The 23,640-nt window shown below is 45.6% G+C and overlaps 1 protein-coding gene across 1 annotated transcript in view; it reads right to left on the reverse strand.

Annotated features, from left to right (window-relative positions):
- Positions 1-23,640, reverse strand: part of TMEFF2 (transmembrane protein with EGF like and two follistatin like domains 2) — a 250,204-nt gene that overhangs the window by 50,770 nt on the left and 175,794 nt on the right. The window contains exon 6 of the mRNA XM_081182183.1: positions 7,285-7,433. Within this exon, the coding sequence (XP_081038309.1) occupies positions 7,285-7,433 (149 nt within the window). The remainder of the gene's footprint in view (positions 1-7,284; positions 7,434-23,640) is intronic.

Raw genomic sequence — 23,640 nt, forward strand, 5'->3', positions numbered from 1 at the left:
AGGACTTCTGCTTGTGGAACAGAATGTTTGAAATTCAAGCCTTATCAGGAGAAACTGGCCACTCTCCAGGCACCCGGCTTGAATCCCGGTTGACCTCCCTGTCTGCATTCCCGAGCAGGATTCAGGCTAGGTCACGATCGGCGATCCTTCTCAAGCGTGAGAAGAACACACCACTCTTCCCTGCTCCCTGCTCCCCCCAGGGAGGGGAAAGAGATAGACAGAAATGTATTTACATGCCTTTATTTCTGTCTTTGCAGCATTACAGAGAAATGTGTCTGCTCTCTTCAAACTCCAACAGCAGAGAGACAAACTCCACCTCCTGTACTTCCTGTACAGGTCAAATTACACTCTGAGCTAATTCCGGTGCTCAGTACAGCGAATAGACTGTCCCTTTGTTCCCATGGTACAGTCCTAACATTCCCATCATGTTTTGCTTTCCAGCCAGCTACAGCTCGCTGCCGCATTGCTCCTTTTCCGTAACACAGAATGCCTCCTCCCTCTCTTCCCTGAACCTCCACCCCCAAGAAAAACAATCAGTTGGGGGTTCCCCCCACAAGCCTCTGGAGCAGATTAGGGGGATATGGGTCACACACATGAACAGAGAGGAGATGGAGTGGAAGTTCCATGGTGGAAATGGAAGTCCTTGCATGAATTCCTTGGACTTCCTTGGATACAACCCAGAGCTCCCACAAGCTAACTTTACTCTACCAGTGAATGTTAACATTGTTGACAAGCAACAAAGGAAACAGGGGCAATTGGCAGGCCCCCAGCTGTCTCCAGCCCACTGGCCGGTGTGCCGGGCGAACTCCAGTCCTTGGTGCAGCATGAATCGGCGACCTGAGCTTCAGAAGCTAGGGCACGCTACTCAGCAGAGTAAACGCTGCACAAACAGAAGTGGCAGGTGAGGCTGTGTGAGCATATTTACAAGCAGTTTATTCAGCGTACATCAGGACAAAGGAAACATGTCTGATCTCCTTCGTGTCCAAAGCAAAGCGGCAAAAGCTATACACAAACGGAAGTTCCCAGCATCCTGTGCTGGAGTGTAAACAGAAATGTGACACACAACAATCATGCCTGTTCCTTAAGGTGGAACAGAATATCCCAACAAACAGGGACAGTTCATATGCCCTTCTTGCCCGCTTCCTGTGGGATGTAATCCAGTGGTACAGTCAAATGTAACATTCTGCCAGGGAGAATTGGGAGGAGGAAGTGACAGAAGAGGCGGAGCAGGGGATCGGGGGTGCTGTGGAGCCCTTCCACTGCCCAGGGACAGAGGAAGCGGAAGAGCGGGTGGAGATTAGCCACGAGGAGGAAGGGCTCAGGGATGCTGCAGAGCCCTTCCACCGCCCAGAGGCCCGGGAAGGGAGCTCAGACTCTGGAATGGAGGGAGCTTTCAAATCAGCACAGACAAGGAGGGAAATGAAACATAAGGGTCAAAGATGTCTCGCGTGATTTCCCCGCCTCCTTTGTTGGCTGGGGAATCGAAGGAAGCCACTCCCCAAATCTGACTCAACGGGTTTGGACGCATAACCCAGAACTGTAGCTGTTTCTTGCACAAATGTAATAAAAACTGTAAATATCCAGCCAACTGTGCCGGGGTGTTAATGCGAAGGGGAGACACCACCTTTACACATTCCTTGTTTCCCTAGAGTAGGCACAGGCAGGGGACGTCCAGTCAGTATAACTTCCTGTTCCATTGGTGTGCAGCTTCCTCCCCCTGCATGTGACCTGGGAGATGGGTGTGGCTGACTCCTTAAAAGAGTCATGCAGCCATTTTCTCATTCTGTTTTGTCTTCCTATTGTCTTGCTGTTCTCTTGCTGCCATGCTGCTCTCCTGCAGCCATTTTGTTCTATTAATGTAATTTTTGCTGTCTGCTGGCTCTCAGCCAGCAGTACATGAGTTCAGTCTCCCTATGAGATGAACTCACTGTTTCTTTGTGTAACTACCAAGTAAAGCCTGCCTTTCTGGGATCAAATCGTGAACTGAAATGTGAGTAAACTTTTTGCTACTTTACTCAGAAAGACTGTCGTGTCTTTATTCTTTTAAGAGGGATTAAAGGGGACGCCAGGAAATAACCTTAACTAAGAGAATCAAGGTGGGTTACACCTGCTGATCAGAAGGTCGGTGGTTCGAATCCCCGCAACGGAGTGAGCTCCTGTTGCTTGGTCCCTGCTCCTGCCAACATAACAGTTCAAAAGCACCTCAAAGTGCAAGTAGATAAATAGGTACCGCTCTGGCGGGAAGGTAAACAGCGTTTCCGTGTGTTGCTCTGGTTCGCCAGAAGCGGCTTAGTCATGCTGGCCACATGACCCGGAAACTGTCTGTGGACAAACGCCAGCTCCCTTGGCCAGTAAAGCGAGATGAGCGCTGCAACCCCAGAGTTGGTCACGACTGGACCTAATGGTCAGGGGTCCCTTTACCTTTACCTTAAGAGATTCAAACGAATATGCAAACTAGCTTCCAGTTATATTGAGGGGAATTTGCTCTGCTACATCACTTCACTAGCATGGGTGAAGGAAGGATAATACTTATCCAATATATCCTTTCCTACTATCCTTAACATCCCCACACTTCCTTGAAAAACCAATTCAAATGCTTCAGCAAAGCTACTGGTATAGTCCTGACAAGAGTGCACCACCTCAGATAAATTAGCTGAGGTAGCTCAAGGTTAAACACGTCCCGAATGTGTGAAGCTGTCATGTGCATGGGGATTTTTACCACAGATGCTCATTCAGTGCATAATGCTACAGGCATGAGGTCTGTACCGCATGCCTTGCTGAATGGTTGGGTTGGCTCAAAAACATATGTATTACTGATTTTTCAAAGAAAATACTCCTATTCACTGTAAAGGAAGGGGCTTTTCCATTCACTTGAAGAGTAGTCTCCATGGTCACAGCTATCTGTCTGATTGTTTAACAAAAGGCAGAATAATGGGTAAAGTCAAATATCTCCTTAACAAATACATACTTTTTCAAAAGCAATACAATGACATAATTGTGAAATTATATATTTTCTACTGTTATAGGTCTGGCTTTTTCTCTTTTTTTCTTTTAAAAAAAGAATCACTGGCATTTTCAACAATCACATCCATTAAAGAAGAATGGATTAAAAGAAGTACATAAATGGATAACAAAAAAAAAAAGCATTTTAATATGTAGGTGTAGAAGATGTGGCAGGGTCTATGTGTCTGTAATGACCTTCAGCTTCAGTGGAGATGTTAAAGGGGGGAGAATAGTTTTAGAAAATAGTTAAAAGGCCTGTTTTGTGACTCTTCCTGCTGCCTGTCCCAGTGCCTGCATTCCTTTCTTTTTTCAGAACTGAACAGAATTTAACTTTTTTAAAATGGCACATCAAAATCACCCCAGTTTTGATACAGTGGAAGAAATCACTGTTATAAAAAAGCCCTTTTTTAAAAAATAATAATAATATCAAAAACGAAGCCCTTGCTCAAACCCCAAGTGGACGTTTTCTTAAATTAAGAGGGCATCTGGCAAGTTGTCACACTTCCAAGAATGGACCATCTGCCTCTGGGATTATGAATGAAATGAAACAGAACCCCAGCGGGCCTGTGGATTCCAGTATAGGCAGCACATACAGAAGATGACTGCATGCCTAGTAAGGGCCAATGAGTTCAACAGGGCTTTCCCCCAAGTAAGCTCAACTGAAACCTGGAACGCCTCAGGTTGGAAAATGAGGGAGCTGCTCTTTTGCTTCCAGGAGCGGAGAGGTGTTCATTTTATGCTCCATGCAAGCTACAAACTGAGAAAATCCAAATCCTGTGCTCAGAGTAACCTACCGTACTTTTCCGTCTATAAGACGCCCCCGGCGTGCATAAGTCCCATCGCCGGCAGAAGCTGCCAATCACCCGCCCAAATGCCGAAGCATCAGCCAATCAACACCACCCATTGACACAGCAACCAATAACATGCACATTAGCCACTGACAGCCGCGGCAGCAACCAATCAAACGCCTACCCTATGCACTACCCATGTATAAGACACATTTTGGCATGATTTTTAAAGAAAAAAACATAGTCTTATACACGGAAAAGTACAGTATCTCTGTGCTCTGTGGTGGGGGGTGACTGATGGCACTGCCCCTCCAACTTCAGCCTGCCCCCACAGGACTGCCTTCTTATTTACAACCACTTTTGGTTGAAATGACCAGGATGGTTGCAACAAATAATAATAATAATAATAATAATAATAATAATAATAATAATAATAATAATAATATATTATTTATACCCTACCCATCTGGCTGAGTTTACCCAGCCCCAGCCACTCTGGGCAGCTCCCAATCGAGTGTTAAAAATAATACAGCATTAAATGGTAAAAACTTCCCTAAACAGGGCTGCCTTCAGATGGCTTTTAAAAATAGGGTAGCTGCGCCATCTGATGGGAGGGTGTCAAAGAGACTTTGACCTCAGTATTTACAACCAGTCCTGGGGCTGACCTTGGCTGTCAGTTTTCTCCTCCTCCTCCGTCTCTATATTATCCTTGTGTAACTCTTCAGGGGGATGCGGGTGGCGCTGTGGGTTAAACCACAGAGCCTAGGACTTGCTGATCAGAAGGTCGGCGGTTCAAATCCCTGTGACGGGGTGAGCTCCCGTTGCTTGGTCCCTGCTCCAGCTAACCTAGCAGTTTGAAAGCACGTCAAAGTGCAAGTAGATAAATAGGTACCGCTCTGGCGGGAAGGTAAACGGCGTTTCCATGCGCCGCTCTGGTTTGCCAGAAGCGGCTTAGTCATGCTGGCCACATGACCCGGAAGCTGTACACCGGCTCCCTCGGCTAATAAAGTGAGATGAGCGTTGCAACCCCAGAGTCGGCCATGACTGGACCTAATGGTCAGGGGTCCCTTTACCTTTACTTTTAAATCTTCAGGGATTAAGATGGGGACAAAACTAGAGGGAGTGGATTCTACCTGTCCTTGACTCTGGCTCCACCTACCGTGGGCCTCCCTCTCTTCCACCTTGCTGTACCATGGGTGCATAAAGAAGTAGAGATCTCAATTTCGACCACACAGTGGGAAATTGTTTTAACTGCTTTAACAATTTATGGACCATAAATTGAGGCTCATACAGTAATAAATAGTATTTAGAATATACTGGACCCCATTATGGTTGTTTAAAAAAGGACTATCTAACGTATCTAACCACTGGAGATGTAATAGGGATAATGCTTCTCTAAAACATATGGTCCCCCCCCCATTGTCTTATATTGAAAGATTTTAGGCAGAAAGTAACTGAAGCTATCAACAAAACTGTACGGAACAACTTTGCATTTACAGAGCAAATTATCGTCTTGAACTATATGCCCAGCACATGGGACCTTACAAAAGGACTATACGAGTGGACTCTGTATGCCCTTACCAGAGCAAAAAGACTGATACGGATGAACTGGAAAAATAAAAATGCGGCTCCCTTCTATGATTCGATTGAAGACTTATACAAACTCGCAACATATGAACAACTTGCATATAAATGCAGACTCAATGATATAAATGCAAATTCAATGATATAGAATCATAGAATCATAGAATCATAGAGTTGGAATAGACCACAAGGGCCATCGAGTCCAACCCCCTGCCAAGCAGGAAACACCATCAGAGCACTCCTGACATATGGTTGTCAAGCCTCTGCTTAAAGACCTCCAAAGTAGGAGACTCCACCACACTCCTTGGCAGCAAATTCCACTGTCAAACAGCTCTTACTGTCAGGAAGTTCTTCCTAATATTTAGGTGGAATCTTCTTTCTTGTAGTTTGGATCCATTGCTCCGTGTCCGCTTCTCTGGAGCAGCAGAAAACAACCTTTCTCCCTCCTCTATATGACATCCTTTTATATATTTGGACATGGCTATCATATCACCCCTTAACCTCCTCTTCACTAGGCTAAACATGCCCAGCTCCCTTATCCATTCCTCATAAGGCATCGTTTCCAGGCCTTTGACCATTTTGTTTGCCCTCCTCTGGACATCTGAAATATCTGGAATCCATTCTTAAAAATTATGTAATAGGTTAAGAACTGGTGAAGTACAGTAACAACTTTGTAAAATACACAGTTTTGGGTTTCCCCCTTCCCCCCTTTATTTCCCCTTGTACATGGGTTCTGTTTCTGTTTCTCTTTTATTTACATCTCACCATGTTTGGTGCACATATAATTATGCACTTTTTTGAATTTTCAATAAAGATGTTATTTAAAAACAACAAAACCCCAATGGGTGCCATTCAGAAAGCAACCAGCCTAATGCAGTAAGTAGCCAGTGTGATGGCATAGTTGAGGGCACCACTGCTTTCCCAGCTTACAAACACAGCTTGTTGCTGGCGCTTACTGGAGGGAAAGGCACAGGGAACTTGGGGTTCTACAGGCATGTAATAGCAAGAGCATCAAGTTGGTTCTGCCATGCTATCCCACCCCAAGCACCTCTCACCTTGTAAGGGACAGTGCCAGACTGTTTGGAAGCCAGGAGAGCACTGTCGTACCTTTGTCCCCCTCAATATTTTTTTTCAGGGTTGCAGACCCCCCAATGTTGATGGGCATCGCTGTTTAAATGGCCTGTGTGGTCGATTATGTGGGGTGGTGCTTACCTGGGCCCCTGCTGCCCTAATACCATATTTTCCCATGTATAAGAAGATGTTTTTTTATATATTAAAAATGTTTAAAATTGGGGGGGTTGTCTTATACACGGATAGTGCAGAGGGGGGACGGGCGATCGGTGGCAGCCGCTAGCAGGAGATTGTCAGCAGAGATTGGGCGGGTGCGGCAAGGCCTGCTGGTGATTGGCTGCTGGTGCGGCAATTGGGAGGGTGATTGGTGGCTGCTGTCGGTGAGTGGGCAGATGATGGGTGGCTTCAGCAAGGTGTGCAATTGGCAGCGGCAGTCAGGTGGGTGAGCGATTGTGGGCAATCCCCCCAAAAGCTTAAGAACTCTGGGCAATCTTCCCCCAGTTCCTTAATTTGGGGTCCCCAAAAATAGGGGTCGTCTTATACATGGAAAAAATATGGCAAATGTTATCACAACCATCAGATGAGATAAGATGTCGAAATCTAAGGCACTGAGAGCTGTTAGTACAGAAGAGCAGAATTCAATCACGCAGAACTGTACAATGGATTGTGCTCCTGGTCAACAAAGATACACCCCCATTTCTTCGATGGGATGTGTAAGAGGAGTCTAATAATAAAGCTTCCATAGCCCCCGCCATTTCTTTCTCTTTCACTCACATGAAAGAAAATAAAAAAAAGAACAGGGACCACTCTTGGAAATGAATTTTGCTTGCAGCATTACCTTGACATCGACCCAAAGACATGACTTCAATTTTCTCCTGTTTCTGGCATGACGCTTCTTTGATCTGGCACGCATTATCATAAGATTTCCCATCGGAAGCACAGAGAGGATTGAAGTTGGTCTGAGAACAGTCAATGTTGCACACGCACCTGGAAGGATGGAAAAAAGGCGAGCGTAAAACTCAAATAAAAAACTAGCTATAATAGCCCCCTTCCAGTATCTGTAAAGCAGAAATGCAGTAAAACAGTGTTTGCAATGATAACTTGACAGGAGTTAAGTAGCATCAAATACAGTTTCCCAGACTTGGGTCTCCAGCTAGAATTCCCACTATTCCTGACCACTGGTCCTGCTAGCAAGGGATGATGGAAGTTGGAGTCCAAAAATAGTTGGGGAAACTGTGATCTAAGAGAACAGAAGAAGGATCCTGCTGGTTCATACCAAAGGCCCAGGGAGGCCTGCATCCTATTCTCACAATAGCCAACCCAGATACCTATGGGAGGTCTTCAAGCAGGACTTCAGCACAACAGCAACCAGAGGCTCAGATGTGTAAGAACTTTCCAGTCAGTGCTGCCCAGAGAGAGGACCTCTTTGGTGGTAATACCCATACCTGTCAACTGTCCCAGAAAGAACGGGACACCCCCCTTTTTTCTTGTGAGAGGATGGCAGCCAAAATGGCCACTGCCATCTTTTGTGATGTCTCTGCAGAGACATCACCTTGCCAACAAAGGTCTGTATAGTTAAAGCTATGGTTTCCCCAGTAGTGATGTATGGAAGTGAGAGCTGGACCATAAAGAAGGCTGATTGCCGGAGAATTGATGCTTTTGAATTATGGTGCTGGAGACTCTTGAGAGTCCCATGGACTGCAAGAAGATCAAACCTACCCATTCTGAAGGAAATCAGCCCTGCGTGCTCACTGGAAGGACAGATTGTGAAGCTGAGGCTCCAAGATTTGGCCACCTCATGAGAAGAGAAGACTCCCTGGAAAAGACCCTGATGTTGGGAAAGATGGAGGGCACAAGGAGAAGGGGACGACAGAGGACGAGATGGTTGGGCAGTGTTCTCAAAGCTACCAGCATGAGTTTGACCAAACTGCGGGAGGCAGTGGAAGACAGGAGTGCCTGGCGTGCTCTGGTCCATGGGGTCACGAAGACTAAACGACTAAACAACAACAAATCTTTTGCGATTTCGAGCTGTATTCTCACCCCAAAGTACTTTTTCAAGGCAGCAATCTTACGTGACAACCCAAAACAAGAGATTTTGGGTGCTGTGCCTTGAAAACGCTTTTCTTTTGGGGGGGTCCACCATCTCACACAGGTCTGGGAAAATGGGAGTTGGAGTCCAATACTTGTGGCTGCCATTGGCCTAGAAAAGCAGTTGCATTGAGGTCCAGTGTCCTTTCCCTCCCATTCACCCCTTTTGCTGTGGAAGACTCTCCTACCCTCTGCTTTATATGTGAATTAGGGCAGACATGTGAACGACAGCCCCCTCGTGTCTCATTCTGCCCCAAGATGGAAGCAAAGAGAATAACGAGCAGAGAAATGACAAAGCATTGCAATCTTGCAATTTAAAGGATCATTGTGGGGTTTGCAATATGCACATGTTCGTCAATGAAAATTAATGACCTAATAATTTATACAACACAGGACCTATTTGCATGCTTAATTTGGCCACAGTGCCAGCTTTTTTAAAAGTTATGCATTTTGATTTCATAAGTTTTGTCACAATGGGAGGCACCGACCAGATGTCCTCTTCCTTTGCTTGGTTGAGCATGACTGACAATTGCACCGATTCCTACAGGGCCCAGAGCTTTGCATATGCTCGGTTGAATGTGCAGATCTCCTCACTCCAACATTTATAGAAATCGTGCCCACACACCAGTGTTCCCATAATGCACCAGCAACCACTGGGTGCGAGCAGACCAGTGCGGCAAAACTCAGGAGACAACAATTCTCTTGTCTTTTTGTCCACTTCTTGTTGTGATGTCGTTCATTGAGAAAACCTCCCTGAGACTTAGCACAGCTCTCACTCTCTGTGCACACAAGCGTATCGCTTTGTTACCCGAAATCTCTGCAAGGCTGCAAAAATTAAAAGCCGAGAAATGCTAAATCAGCAGCATTATTAACTTTGCCATGTTGCGCGCCCGCCATATAATTTATGGGGTTCATTACAAGGTATAAATGGTAACAAATTAAAGAACAGAAAGAGGCAGTAGCAATAATATCAATTTGCACATTCAAGAGTGAAATAATGGAAGAAGGCGGCTTCTAAATGTACAGATAAAGGACTAGATTTCAGGGAGGAAAGCCTGAACCACATTTCCATGGGCTTTCAAGTGAAATTTCCATGCCTTATGCCAGGCACCCCCAAACTCGGCCCTCCAGGTGTTTTGGGACTACAACTCCCATCATCCCTAGCTAACAGGAGCAGTGGTCAGGGATGATGGGAATTGTAGTCCCAAAGCATCTGAGTTTGGGGATGCCTGCCTTATGCCATGCACAAGATTTCCAAGCAGGTTTGTAGCATCTGCCATGCGCATGGGCATTAAGATGTCAATTCTTAAACTCCTGCATCAGCTTCAGCTCTGCTGAAATCAACAGCACTCTACTTCTTACAACCCATTTCAGGGCAAGTCTATACATCTACATGTCTGCTGCATGCAGCAAGTCATATCACGTTGGGGTTGCCATACAATTTCCTGGACATAGCCAGGAAGATACAACGAGATGGAACCTTTAGAAGACATTTGAAGGCAGCCCTGTTTTAATTGACGTTATATGTTGTTTTAGTCTGCTGGATGGATTCTGCATGTATCCTGTCCTGGGGACTGTATGGCAAATAGCTATAGACCCTCCAAGTATCCCTATTTTCCAGGGACATCCCTGATTTAGAGAAGCTGTCCTGGTTTCTGATTTGATCCCAGAATGTCCCACATTTCCCTATTTTCATTGGAGAAATGTTGGAGGGTATGGTAGGATGCCTGTATTTTCATTAGAGACATGTTGGAGGGTATGGAGTTATCCGACCCCCCGAGCCGTCTGAAGGCAATCCTGTATAGGGATTTTTTTTAAGGTTTAATGTTTTATTATGTTTTTATATACTGTTTTTTTCGCTCCCTAAGATGCACCTTTTCCCTCTTAAAATCTAAGGGGAAATGTCTGTGTGTCTTATGGAGTGAATGTGTGGTCCCTAGGGCGGGGGGGGGGTGGAGCCGGGCTTCCCCAACCACCAGCCCCACAAGCTTTCCCCCTGGCTTTCCCCCACTGCCAGCCCCACAAGCTCGGGGCTCCCCGACCTGCTCTTTGGGGCTGGTGGTAGGGCAAAACCGGGCTTCCTCCACCAGTCCCGCCAAGCTCCTGAGCAGCTCTGGGGTAGCCCGCAAAGCCTCTGCAGGGCAGCGGGGAGCCTTCATCCCGCTGCCCTGGGGAGGCTTCGCGCGGCTATCCCTGGCTTTTGAGGGAGGTGGGGGAGAGGACAGAGTGAGGCTCTCTCACTTCCCCCACCTCCTGCAAAAGCCCCCAAGAGCCGCATATTTTTTTTCTTGAATTCCCCCCTACCAAAAAAGTAGGTGCACCTTATGGAGCGAAAAATACGGTATGTTGGAAGCTGCCCGGAGTGGCTGGGGCAGCCCAGTCAGATGGGCAGGGTATAAATAATAGAATTCTTATTCTTATTCATATTTGTATTTGTATTCTTGAACAGGATGTCCCTATTTTCATCGGAAAAGTGTTAGAGGGTATACGCTTGTGGAATAGAAGGAGTTCCATTTGGCAGCAAAATGTTTTGAGCTGGCTCTGGTAGCCTGAATCAAATGTATGGCCTTTAAGGACCGTAAGAACTTCTCTTCAGAGCTAGAAACTGAACAATGGCAACAAAGAGAGTAAAAATGCATTTTAAGGCGATGGCCTCCTTCTGTGGCTTGAACCTTCCTCTTCAGGAATGAAAGCATACGGGCTAACTTCACAGTCTGTTGGTTCTCCTCCTCGCCACTTCATAAATCATACCTTATTATTTATTGAGAGTGTTTTTTGCCTGTGTAAAAAATAGGAAGAATGAGAGACGGACACATTATAAAGCATGAATGGCTGCAGAAGATTGCCCCTGCAAGGCATTGTTGATGAAGGGTGCTTAAAAAAGAAAAATGAAATGATTATATATATATATATATATATATATATATATATATATATATATATATATATATATATATATGCAGGTTTTGGTGTCTTCGGGTGTCTTCCCGTGTAAGAGTTGGGGTGTCTAGGCGACGTTTCGACGAGGTCTCACTCGTCATCTTCAGGCTGGTGCTTTCGGCTTCTTGTTACTGGAACAGAGCAGGATCTCAGTGTTTGAGTTCCTATAAATACTGTTGAGGGGGTGTGGTGTATAGCCTCCAACGTTCTGGGCAGAGAGGAAGTTCCCAGGTTAGTGTGCCTTTTCTTCTTTTGTTCATTAATTACTTGAGGGATATCTTGAGTGATTTCTTGAGTGATATTCTGAGTACCACTTAGGAGGGTCATTAGGTGTGGATTAGTTGCTAAAGCTTTCGTGTCTTGACCTCTTGAGCTTGTGAAGAGTTTTATTTCTGAGAAGATGGCTGTACTGCAAATAGTTGTGCTCTGGCTTGGCTTCGTGTATAGGGGCGAGCTGTGGTTTTGTGCCCTGTGCCAGCCAGATCTGTGTAGGGATTGCAGGGGGGTGCAGCATCCGGAGGTGCCACTATGGTTTGGCTACTGGATGGTGTCTGTAATTTATCTGTGGAGAGGGTCTGGGTTTGGGTCTGGTGTGGTTGATTGGAGATGGCGTTCTGTGTGCCTCTGGTTCTGGTGTCGGTTTTTGTGGGGAGGGCTAATTTCCAGATGTCTGGCAGGCGGGACGTGTCGTCACGCTTGTTCATGTTGTGAGGGTGTTTCTCTATCTCGATGGCTTCCATGATTATTCTCTTGTGGTGATGTTCCATGTTAAAGAGCAATTTGGAATCTGCAAAATTAATTTCGTGTCCTGTTTCTTTCATGTGTTGGTAAAGAGAGGAAGTTTTTTCTTCTTTTTTGACGGCATTCTTGTGTTCTGCGATACGTGCATTTATTCGTCTGTTTGTTTGTCCAATGTACGTGGCTGGGCAGACTTATATATATATATGTTTGGCAATAAAGAATGGGAGATTGCCCTATTTATATTTCACAGATAATTGCGTAGGAGCACAGAATAATCACCAGCCCTGCCTAAGATGATAAAATGGAGCTCTTCTTTACAATTTTGAATTGAACGGTCCTCTTGAACTAATGCTTGGTCCTTCCTTTCCACAATACAATAATCGAGGCTTAATCAGAAACGACTGGATGGTTTCTATGTATATGACAAGCAAGGCTGTTATCCTATAGCTCTGGTGAGGCGAAAACAAATTAGTGAGTGAAACAGCAAGTGGAGTATTATAGGGACTTGTCCACCCATTGATTTTCCTTATCTCCCAGGGATAACTTGTACACTCCTACGTCTTTCTAATCATGTGGAAACATCACCAGAGCACCCAAAACACTTTTGAATCACCTCTCTAAACCTTAAAGCAGCTTACAATAAAGCTAAGATCTCTAAAAGCTTAGAAGTGGCATCAAAACAGGTCCCAAATTCAAGCAACAGCGCCTACAGCAGGGGTTGCCATCAACTATGGTCCTCCAGATTTATGATAAACAGAAACTGTCCTTCACCTACTGGGTTTGTTCTGATGGTAAGGTAAAGGTAAAGGGACCCCTGACCATTAGGTCCAGTCGCTGACGACTCTGGGGTTGTGCGCTCATCTCACTCTATAGGCCGAGGGAGCCAGCGTTTGTCCGCAGACAGCTTCCGGGTCACGTGGCCAGCATGACTAAGCCGCTTCTGGAGAACTAGAGCAGCGCACGGAAACGCCGTTTACCTTCCCGTCGGAGTGGTACCTATTTATCTACTTGCACTTGATGTGCTTTCGAACTGCTAGGTGGGCAGGAGAGGTAAAGGTAAAGGTAAAGGTACCCCTGACCATTAGGTCCAGTCACAGACGACTCTGGGGTTGCGCGCTCATCTCGCTCTATAGGCCGAGGGAGCCGGCGTTTGTCCGCAGACAGCTTCTGGGTCATGTGGCCAGCATGACTAAGCCGCTTCTGGTGAACCAGAGCAGTGCACAGAAATGATGTTTACCTTCCCGCCGTTTACCTTCCAGGAAACTGTCCTGCACCTACTGGGTTTGTTCTGATGGTACCTAACTAATATCAATAATGAATGTAACTCCAAATTTGGTCTCTCTCCCTCTCTGTGTATGTGAATGAGTAAGAGAGATTATAAACACCACTAAGGTGAAAAAATATTCATCAGGGTACCCAAAATGGTGCACCTCCAGATATTGTTTGAGTCCAGCTGGTGTTGGATTCCAACTCTCAACACTGCACTGTTGAGATGATGGGAACAACATCTCAAAGGTACGACATTGTCCACCCCTGCCTCAGATGATGGTACAGAAAAGCCATAAGTGGGCAATTCATTGGTCTTTTTGGTAAAAGATGGTCCACACAGAAGTGCATCCCTTTGAGTGTCATGGGATAATAATAATAATAATAATAATAATAATAATAATAATAATAATAATGTATTATTTATACCCCACCCATCTGGCTGAGTTTCCCCAGCCAGTCTGAGTGGCTCCCCACCCAATATTAAAAACACAATACAGCATTAGATAGACATTAAAAACTTCCCTAAACAGGGCTGCCTTCAGATGACTTTTAAAAGTAAGATAGTTGCTTATTGTCTTGACATCTGCTGGGAGGGCATTCCACAGAGCGGGCGCCACTACCAAGAAGGTCCTCTGCCTGGTTCCCTGTAACCTCACTTCTCGCAGGGAGGGAACTGCCAGAAGGCCCTCGGCGCTGGACCTCAGAGTCTGCGCTGAACAATGGGGGTGGAGACGCTCCTTCAGGTATACAGGACCAAGGCTGTTTAGGGCTTTCAAGGTCAGCACCAACACTTTGAATTGTGCTTAGAAATGTACTGGGAGCCAATGCAGGTCTCTCAGGACTGGTGTTATATTGGTCAATACAGGGTACAGGAAAACAAAACAACCTCTTCAACGGCTCCCTTTTCCAGAGATCTAATCTAGCTTTCTAAATTGTATATTTTGTTAACTTTGCCCTACGTCCCTGCTCCCTGCCTTAAGTGGTCTGGTGTGTCTGATTTTTGCTGGGATGTTTTTACCTGTTTCCCCTGTTCAAATGTTTGCCTTTGCGAAGAGCGAGAGGAAAAATGCCTTATTCCCTGAGGGGGCAGCTGTACTTATGCATGGCATTTCAATCGCATGCTGTTATTCAAACAATTAGAAATCACACAGACCATGCATGGAATTATCTGGGCACCGCACAGAGCAGTTTTATTATTAAACAGCGCTTAATGAAAATGATTTGGAGGGTCCCAGAAACCTCGTAACGTAAAGAAACCCTGAATAATTGGGAGGTATATTTATTATTATTATTATTAAGGATCACGATAGATGAAAATGCTGGTCACTGGACGTATGTCAAGCTAACGTGGAGAATGTACTTACTGCTACCCTGCCTTGCATACCAAGTGTGACACAACAGAGTGAGGCCATGGTGAAGAGCGAAGGGTAGGAGTAAGAACCAGGCAGCTGCCAGCGGTCCTCTGCTCTTTGCAGGCAACAAAACAAAAATAAAAGAAAATGAAAATGCTCCTTATTCTTAAGGGACCTACATTTACCTGGTAAAGGTAAAGGTAAAGGTACCCCTGCCAGTATGGGTCAGTTGTGTCCGACTCTGGGGTTGTGCGCCCATCTCGCTTAAGAGGCCGGGGGCCAGCGCTGTCCAGAGACACTTCTGGGTCACGTGGCCAGCGTGATGAAGCTGCTCTGGCAAGCCTGCACCAGCTCAGCACACGGAAACGCCGTTTACCTTCCCGCTTATAAAGGGTGCTTTCGAACTGCTAGGTGGGCAGGAGCTGGGACCGAACGACGGGAGCTCACCCCGCCGCGGGGATTCAAACTGCCGACCATGCGATCGGCAAGTCCTAGGCACTGAGGTTTTACCCACAGCGCCACCCGCGTCCCTTGAATTCAGTGGCTGCGACTTCCAAGGCAGCGTGTGCTTGGGATTGTAAATGCTCTTCCATAAATATCAATAGCCGGTTTTGCAAACCTACTAGCAGAACGCCTGCCTTGATGGCCAAAATATAAATGGAAACCTATTCTAGGAATATATGCTGGAAGGAACAGGTGAGCACTTGCATAATAAAGAAGCAGACCTCCTCCCCCCCCCCCCCGCTTAGCTACCCATTGCCCTGGGTACGTAGGGGCTCACACTTAATGACACCCCTGCTGGGTTTAATCATGTCATTTTCCCTACATCTGTTGTCATTTTCTTTCATACCAGCCTGATGGTTGCCGTGCTGTGCTGCACAGCCTCTGCAGGTATATTTGTGTGTGTGTGTGTGGACACCTAGTGATGGGGGAGAATTTTGGTTCAACTTGCAATGGCAGTGAACTCTATCTGACGTCAGAACTCTATCTGACGGATCCTGCTCAGATAAGAACACAGGTGTGTGGATTAGGTTGTGTGTCTACAAACCTTTTGGCAGTGTGGTTCCATCTTAATTTGTATGAGATGCTCTGAGGGCTTTCCTTCCTTCCTTCCTTCCTTCCTTCCTTCCTTCCTTCCTTCCTTCCTTCCTTCCTTCCTTCCACAAACATTTCTAGCTGCTTGTTAGTTCGTTAAATGTCCTGAGAGTTGTCAGGAGACCCCTATCCCGCTCAGAGATCTACAATTCCTTGGATTCCTTGGGAAGAGGGACTAATCATTAACCACTCTGGAAATTGTATTTATGTAGGAGGGAATACGGATCCCCTAACAACTCTTAGCACCCTTAATGAACTATATTTCACAGCTGGCAACCCCAGGGTCTGCCACGACTGGACCTAATGGTTCAGGGGTCCTTAACCACTTTAGCTAATGGGGCCTCCAGCTGCTGCCGTGCCACCGCCATGTGAATTCCGTTCTCATCCTGAGGTAAAGTTCTTAACCCAAGTTACTACTTCCAGGTTAGTGGAGTCTGTAACCCGAAGTGTATGTAACCTGGGGTGTCTGTAACCTGAGCTACCACTATACACAATACTTTCTTTCTGTCCCAGTTGGTCCATGTACAACTGCTGATATTCCTTCCCTCTTCCTTCCTTCCACAATCTGACCGCATAATTGTTTCTTTTAATACTGAACTCAGGCGGTTTTGAGCTGACCAAAATTGGGTGGTGGTGGTGGTTGACAAACAAGGAAGGAGGGACTGGCAGTATTGGGTGAACACCCAGCGATGCAGAAATGAAGAATGTAAGTTAGTTTGTATTAAGGTGACAAGCCTTCTCTCACATCCCCCCTCCAAAGCCAAAGCAAAACACACAACAGCAACAACCCATGAAGTACATGTGAAAAGGATCTAGGAGTCTTGGTTGACCACAAACTTGACATGAGCCAACAGTGTGACGCGGCAGCTAAAAAAGCCAATGCAATTCTGGGCTGCATCAATAGGAGTATAGCATCTAGATCAAGGGAAGTAATAGTGCCACTGTATTCTGCTCTGGTCAGACCTCACCTGGAGTACTGTGTCCAGTTCTGGGCACCACAGTTCAAGAAGGACACTGACAAACTGGAACGTGTCCAGAGGAGGGCAACCAAAATGGTCAAAGGCCTGGAAACAATGCCTTATGAGGAACGGCTAAGGGAGCTGGGCATGTTTAGCCTGGAGAAGAGGAGGTTAAGGGGTGATATGATAGCCATGTTCAAATATATAAAAGGATGTCACATAGAGGAGGGAGAAAGGTTGTTTTCTGCTGCTCCAGAGAAGCGGACACGGAGCAATGGATCCAAACTACAAGAAAGAAGATTCCACCTAAACATTAGGAAGAACTTCCTGACAGTAAGAGCTGTTTGACAGTGGAATTTGCTGCCAAGGAGTGTGGTGGAGTCTCCTACTTTGGAGGTCTTTAAGCAGAGGCTTGACAACCATATGTCAGGAGTGCTCTGATGGTGTTTCCTGCTTGGCAGGGGGTTGGACTCGATGGCCCTTGTGGTCTATTCCAACTCTATGATTCTATGATTCTATGATTCTAAGTATGGTCTGCAATAAGAGGAAAGTGACTTGGTTGCTTGTGCCTCTTATGGTATTTAGCCTCCTTGAGTTTCAATCACTGCTCTTCCACCTCAATGGTAGGGCACACGTTTTGAAAACAGATTCAAATCTTCGCCATCACCCCTTAGCATGAGCTCAGGTAAAAGGATGGGGCGGGGGACACCTTTCTGAGACCCTGGACAGCCTCTGCAAGTCTGCATAGAGAGATTCCAAACCAGGCATCTTCAAATGTTCACAGTTGTTTTCAGACTTCTTAAAATGGGCTGAGCAAAGCCAGATACCATCACACAGCTCAGACCCAGCCTGTTATCGTGTAGACAAGGAAGAGCACTGGCTTCTATTTCTTGCGAAAGGCATTTTTGGAGAATATTTCCCATGCATTTTGGTGCTGATTTCCCCAGGCTGCGGAGCAGGCGTTTCAAGCATCTGTAGAATCAGGGTAAACAAAGCCCATCAAGGCAAGCCAACAGCAATTGATCCCTGTTTGTCACATCTTTCCTTATCTCTTATTAAAATTCCTCGCAATTCCTTTCTCACTTTGCACCCAACTCTAACCCTTTCTTCGGTTCAATTATAATATAACCTTCATCTAGGTTGCGCCTCTCTCTGGAGACCTCAAAGCTGCATTGGCTTGCATGCCACAGCACCTTAAGGGCAAAATAAATGTCTCATTTTTCTTTTGAAAATGGCTTCAATTTAAAAAGAGCTGGGGAAAGTGGCGTAATCACCATCACTACTAAGTAGATGCGGCAATACCTTGTTGAGAAGCTAGAAAGGGTCAACAGCTCAAGCTGTGTGTGCACACACACACACACCTCGTAAGTGATGTTGTCAGGCAAATATATAAATATATATTTATTGTGAAGCAATTAAGTTCTTTGCCTTCAAGTCGTGTGCCTGTTCCTGATTTGCTGCCCAGTTGGCAAGGCTATTCTGGCAGCCTGACACTTGCCTAGGTGGGGCAGTGCCACTTAAGCTGGCATCACTGCCAGTTATGGAGAGCAGAAGGGAGAAGAAGGCAGTGCAGGGCTAGGTGCTATATATGTGCAACAACACACTGTGCCCACACCAAGCTCTCTGCTGCCTTGCCCCTCCACCTGATGAAAGTCGCAGTTCAACAGTCTGGAGGGTACCATGCTGGGTGCACCAGGGTTATAATAATTCTTTGGGCCTCCATCTGTCTCAAGAGACAATGGACTGTGCCCCAGGGGTGAAGTCAAACCACCACACTAGCAGCACCAAAGTGACCTCCCCGGGGCGCGGGCTTGGGCAGTGTGTATGGAGGTCCTGTGTCCTTTCTTGGCCTCCAAAGGAAAGGAGAGCAATACATTTGGCACCAGCTTGGCTGCAGGAGTTGCTGGAAGGAGGCATGTAAGGCACCATTCAACTATCTTAGGAACTTCACTCTGGATTTTTGTAGGGTTTACTCCTTGGCTTTTTCTTCTCCTGAAGATATCCCATAAGGCAGTGGAAGTTTAGGATCAGAGTATTCCTTTCTCCAAGTGGAATATCCCCACACCTCATAAATAAGAAGAGTACCTCATATTCTTCTTTTCTTTTTATCTATCTATCATCTACCATCTATCTATATCTATCATCTATCATCTTTCTATCTATCATCTATCTATCTATCTATCATCTATCTATCTATCTATCTATCTATCTATCTATCTATCTATCTATCTATCATCTATCATCTATCTATCATCACCTATCTATCTATATCAATCAATCAATCAATCAATCAATCAAATCAATCTATCTATCATCTATCAATCATCTATCTATCATCTATCTATCTATCTACTATCTATCTATCTATCTATCTATCTATCTATCTATCTATCATCTATCTATCACCTATCTATCTGTCTGTCTACCTATCATCTATCTATCTATCTATCTATCTATCTATCTATCTATCTATCTATCTAATCTATCTATCATCTATCTATCTATAAATCAATCTATCTATGTATCATCTATCTATCTATCATCTATCATCTATCTATCTATCTATCTATCTATCTATCTATCTATCTATCTATCTATCATCTATCTATCTATCACCTATCTATCTTCTATCTATATCTCTATCTATCATCTACCATCTACCATCTCTCTCTCTCTCTCTCTCTCTCTCTCTCTCTCTCTCTCTCTCTCATCTATCTATCTATCTATCATCTATCTATCATCTCTATTTTTCATCAATCTAGATGAGGCAGCCATCGGGGGTAGCAACAGAACTGACAATTCACCATGCTAGAGAAGAAACTATTTTTTTTGTTCCTTCTCCCTAGAGAAGAAACTAAAAATTTATTTTTTTTTAGTTTCTTCTCCCATTAGATTCACAAAATGTTTAGGGATATGTGTACCCCTGCGTCTCCCCAGAAAAAAAGCTCTATCTATCTACCTACCTATCTATCTATCTATCTATCTATCTATCTATCTATCTATCTATCATCTTCCTAGAATATGTCCCACAAGACAACAGGTACAATTTTCCCTAGGGGTTTACTTCCGAAGCCTTTTTCACAAATATAAGCACAAGGCAGCAGAGGTTTAAGATCAGAGTTTTCATTTTCATAGATGGGCTAACTTCACAGGGGCTGATGAGCCCCTGCCCCTAATTAGGGTAAGTACAGTCATACCTCAGCTCCCAAATGCCTTGGCAGTCGAATGTTCCATCTCCCGATCGAAAAACGGAAGTGAGTGTTCCAGTTTTCGAATGTTCTTTTGGAAGCTGGACATCCGACGGGGCTTTCACGGCTTCCAACTGTCTGCAGGAGCTTCCTTCAGCCAATCAGAAGCGGCGCTTTGGAAATGGAACATTTCCAGAATGGATTCTGTTTGACTTCCGAGGTACGACTGTAGTATCATCATATTTAAATGCTATAATAATTATCTCAATAATGATAATAAGCAACAGTCTTGTACAGACAGGCCACTATGAACACTCCCATTTTGCCAGTGAGAGACTGAAGCCATGTGCAGTGCAAACTTATGGACTAGGCGGGTGTACACAGGATCGTAGTCTTTTGTTGCAAGCCTAGGTACTAAGTAGTAAGATCCCTCTGATGTTTAACAGAGCTTAGTCCTGCCTCTCGCCACTGGGTTGAGCACCTTGTGGCTCTCTCCCTCAGCGACCAGGGATTACACATTCATTTATTGTAATTTCAGTATTTAAAGCATCTTCTGCAGCTGAAGGCAGCTCACATTTTAAGATACATTAAAAACAATAGCAGTAAAAATCAGAATAAAAACCACCCCCTGGGCTGCCCATCTGAAAACGATGGGATGCCATCTCATTAACTGTCATTCTGACCTAACCTGCGATTTTCTGTGTGCCTTCAAGAAACATGAGATTTGTCAATTAGATGAATGAGAACGATAACAGATGGAGATGCTTTGCATTCATGGCAGGGCTTCTCATTTTATTTTTATTTTTTGACCTGCACCAACTATCCCTTCCAAATCCATCCCATTTTCAGTTTTCTCATGTAAATCCTAAGAATTGTAGTTTATTTATTTTTGTTTGTTATGAATAGCTACATACCCTCCATCATTTTTTCCAATGAAAATAGGGACATCCCATTCCATAATGAAAATATCACTATTTATACCCCACACATCATACTGGGTTGCCCCAGCCACTCTGAGCAGCTTCCAACATATATAAAAACATAATAAAACATTAAACCTTTAAAAAAACATCCCTATACAGGATTGCCTTCAGACGGCTCCGGGGTCAGATAACTCCATACCCTCCAACATGTCTCTAATAAAAAAAACATACAGACATCCTACCATACCCTCCAACATTTCTCCAATGAAAACAGGGAAATGTGGGACATTCTGGGATCAAATCAGAAACGAGGACAGCTTCTCTAAGTCAGGGGTGTCCCTGGAAAATAGGGATACTTGGAGGGTCTATAGCTATTTGCCATACGGTCCCCAGGGCAGGATACATGCAGAATCCACCCAGCAGACTAAAATATCATATAACTTCAGTTAAAACCAGACTTTGAAACCATAGTATAAACAATTAGAAAACAAAAGCAGCACTACAGCAATGGGGGAAACATTCAGTTAATCTTCAACCTCCACCTCACTGCCCCAGGCCTCGGCAAAGAGGTGCCAACTGTCAGGGAACTGCCATCGGAGCCAAGAGTGGAGGTAAGGCTCCCCGACCATGCAGGAGAAGGGACCGGTAGAGGGAGAGAGAACACTCCCTTTGGGGAAGGTTATCAGCGTGACACCGGGGAGGAAGGGGATCAGGGAAGGACTTCGGAGAGAGGGCTCCAAGACTCTTCCACAGAGACCAGCGGGGAGAGTCCAGGACCTCTGCTGGCTACGCCTACTCTGCGCAGAAAGCTTCCGCGCAGGGAGGCTAGGCGGAGACTGGGCGTCAAGGAATTTTTGTGTTGGAAGAAGTTCAGGAAACGCCCACTGACGGATTCTGCCAGCGACTGACACAGCCATGGAGAAAGGGCTGTCCAGCCAGGGAAAGGTTTAGCCAGGCAACGTTGCCTAGAACTTCAGCATCCTTTACGCACGAGCAACCCCAATTCCCATTACACCAACTTATAACAAGCAACTATTTATTTGCAAAACTGCACCCAATCTTCACACATACAATGGAAATTGTAGGAAAATATTCCAAGGGACAGAGACTAGGGCTTGCTGCTCCACCTCTATAGTTTTTTTTAAACAGAATCCTCTTCAACTGAACCCAGTGGTAGCTGCCATGCCCTGGTCAGGGAGGTCAGGGACCAGTGCAGGGCTGTCTTAAGCATATGTGGTGCCGGGGTGCAAAAATCATCCTGCCCCCCACATCTCCCTGAGTTGTCAACCTTTTTTTAGGGGGGGGGAGGCTCTCTGGGTCGGCCATCAAGGCAGGGCAAAGCAGGGCACAGAGGAGACCAGGCGACCAGGCGCCTCGTCGGGCGGGCAGCACATTCTGGACGGGCCTTTCCACGACCCTACGCCAATCCCAGGCGCACAGGAGGGCAGGGTCGGATGGCCACCTCAGCACCTCGCTCGCCCCCAAACTTGCAGAAGAGCCTGCCGCAGTGCTCTGATGAGCGGGCTCTTTCCCCAGACTCCAACTCTTGGGCCCCGGACTCTCGGCCTGGCACCCCTGAGAGCCCAGTGCCCGGGTGCCCCGCACCCCTAACTCCTATGGTTAAGACAGCCCTGGACCAATGATAGAACTAACTAATTCGAGTTCTGCTCCTATCTTCGTTTCCTGCTTGGCAGGGGGTTGGACTCGATGGCCCTTGTGGTCTCTTCCAACTCTATGATTCTATGATTCTTCCCTGCTGGGTTTTTACAAAGTTAAAACGGAGGCTGAGGGGGAGGAAACTGACAGGCAAGGCCACTCACTACATAGTGGTATGTAAGCAGGTGAGGGAAATTAAGGTTGGCAGGGCAATGCACCTTTTCCCAAACAGGCCAGCCTCCAGTGCCTCCTTGTTATCATTCTGTAGAGCTGGGATATCATCATCATCATCATCATCATCATCATCATCATCATCATCATTATACTCCACCCATCTGGCTGGGTTTCCCCAGCCACTCTGAGCAACTTCTAGCACATATTAAAGCATAATAAAACATCAAACTTTAAAAATATTGTTTCTCCATTCAAGGCTTTCTACCACCACCTTGATTCTAACCCGTCTTCAGCCCATGTCTAATGTTCTTAAATTGCATACCCTCCAACATTTCTCTGATTGGAACACCCTACTCCATAATAACACTAATAGTTTTATTATTCATATCACGCCCATCTGATTAGGTTGCCCCAGCCACTCTGGGCAGCTTTGAACATATATAAAAACATAATAAAACATTAAACATTCAAAAACTTCCACATACATGGCTGCCTTCAGATGTCTTATAAAGGTTGCATAGTTACTTATCTCCTTGGCTAGAGGGTCGGATAACTCCATACCCTCTGACATTTCTCCAATGAAAATAAGGACGTCCTAAGGAAAAGCGGGACATTCTGGGATCAAATCAGAAACTAGGATGGCTTCTGTAAATCCAGGACTGCCCCTGGAAAATGGGGACACCGGGAGGGTCCACTGGCCCAATGCACTGGTAGTTGGATCTTACTTCACTGATGATGACCCAGCAGCATTCTCCAGTGCCAAGATGTAGCAAAAGACAAGGGGTTGTTGCATTGACCTCGCTATGCCT

The sequence above is a fragment of the Podarcis bocagei genome (genome assembly GCF_964188305.1).
Source record: "Podarcis bocagei genome assembly, chromosome: 1".
Taxonomy (NCBI): domain Eukaryota; kingdom Metazoa; phylum Chordata; class Lepidosauria; order Squamata; family Lacertidae; genus Podarcis; species Podarcis bocagei.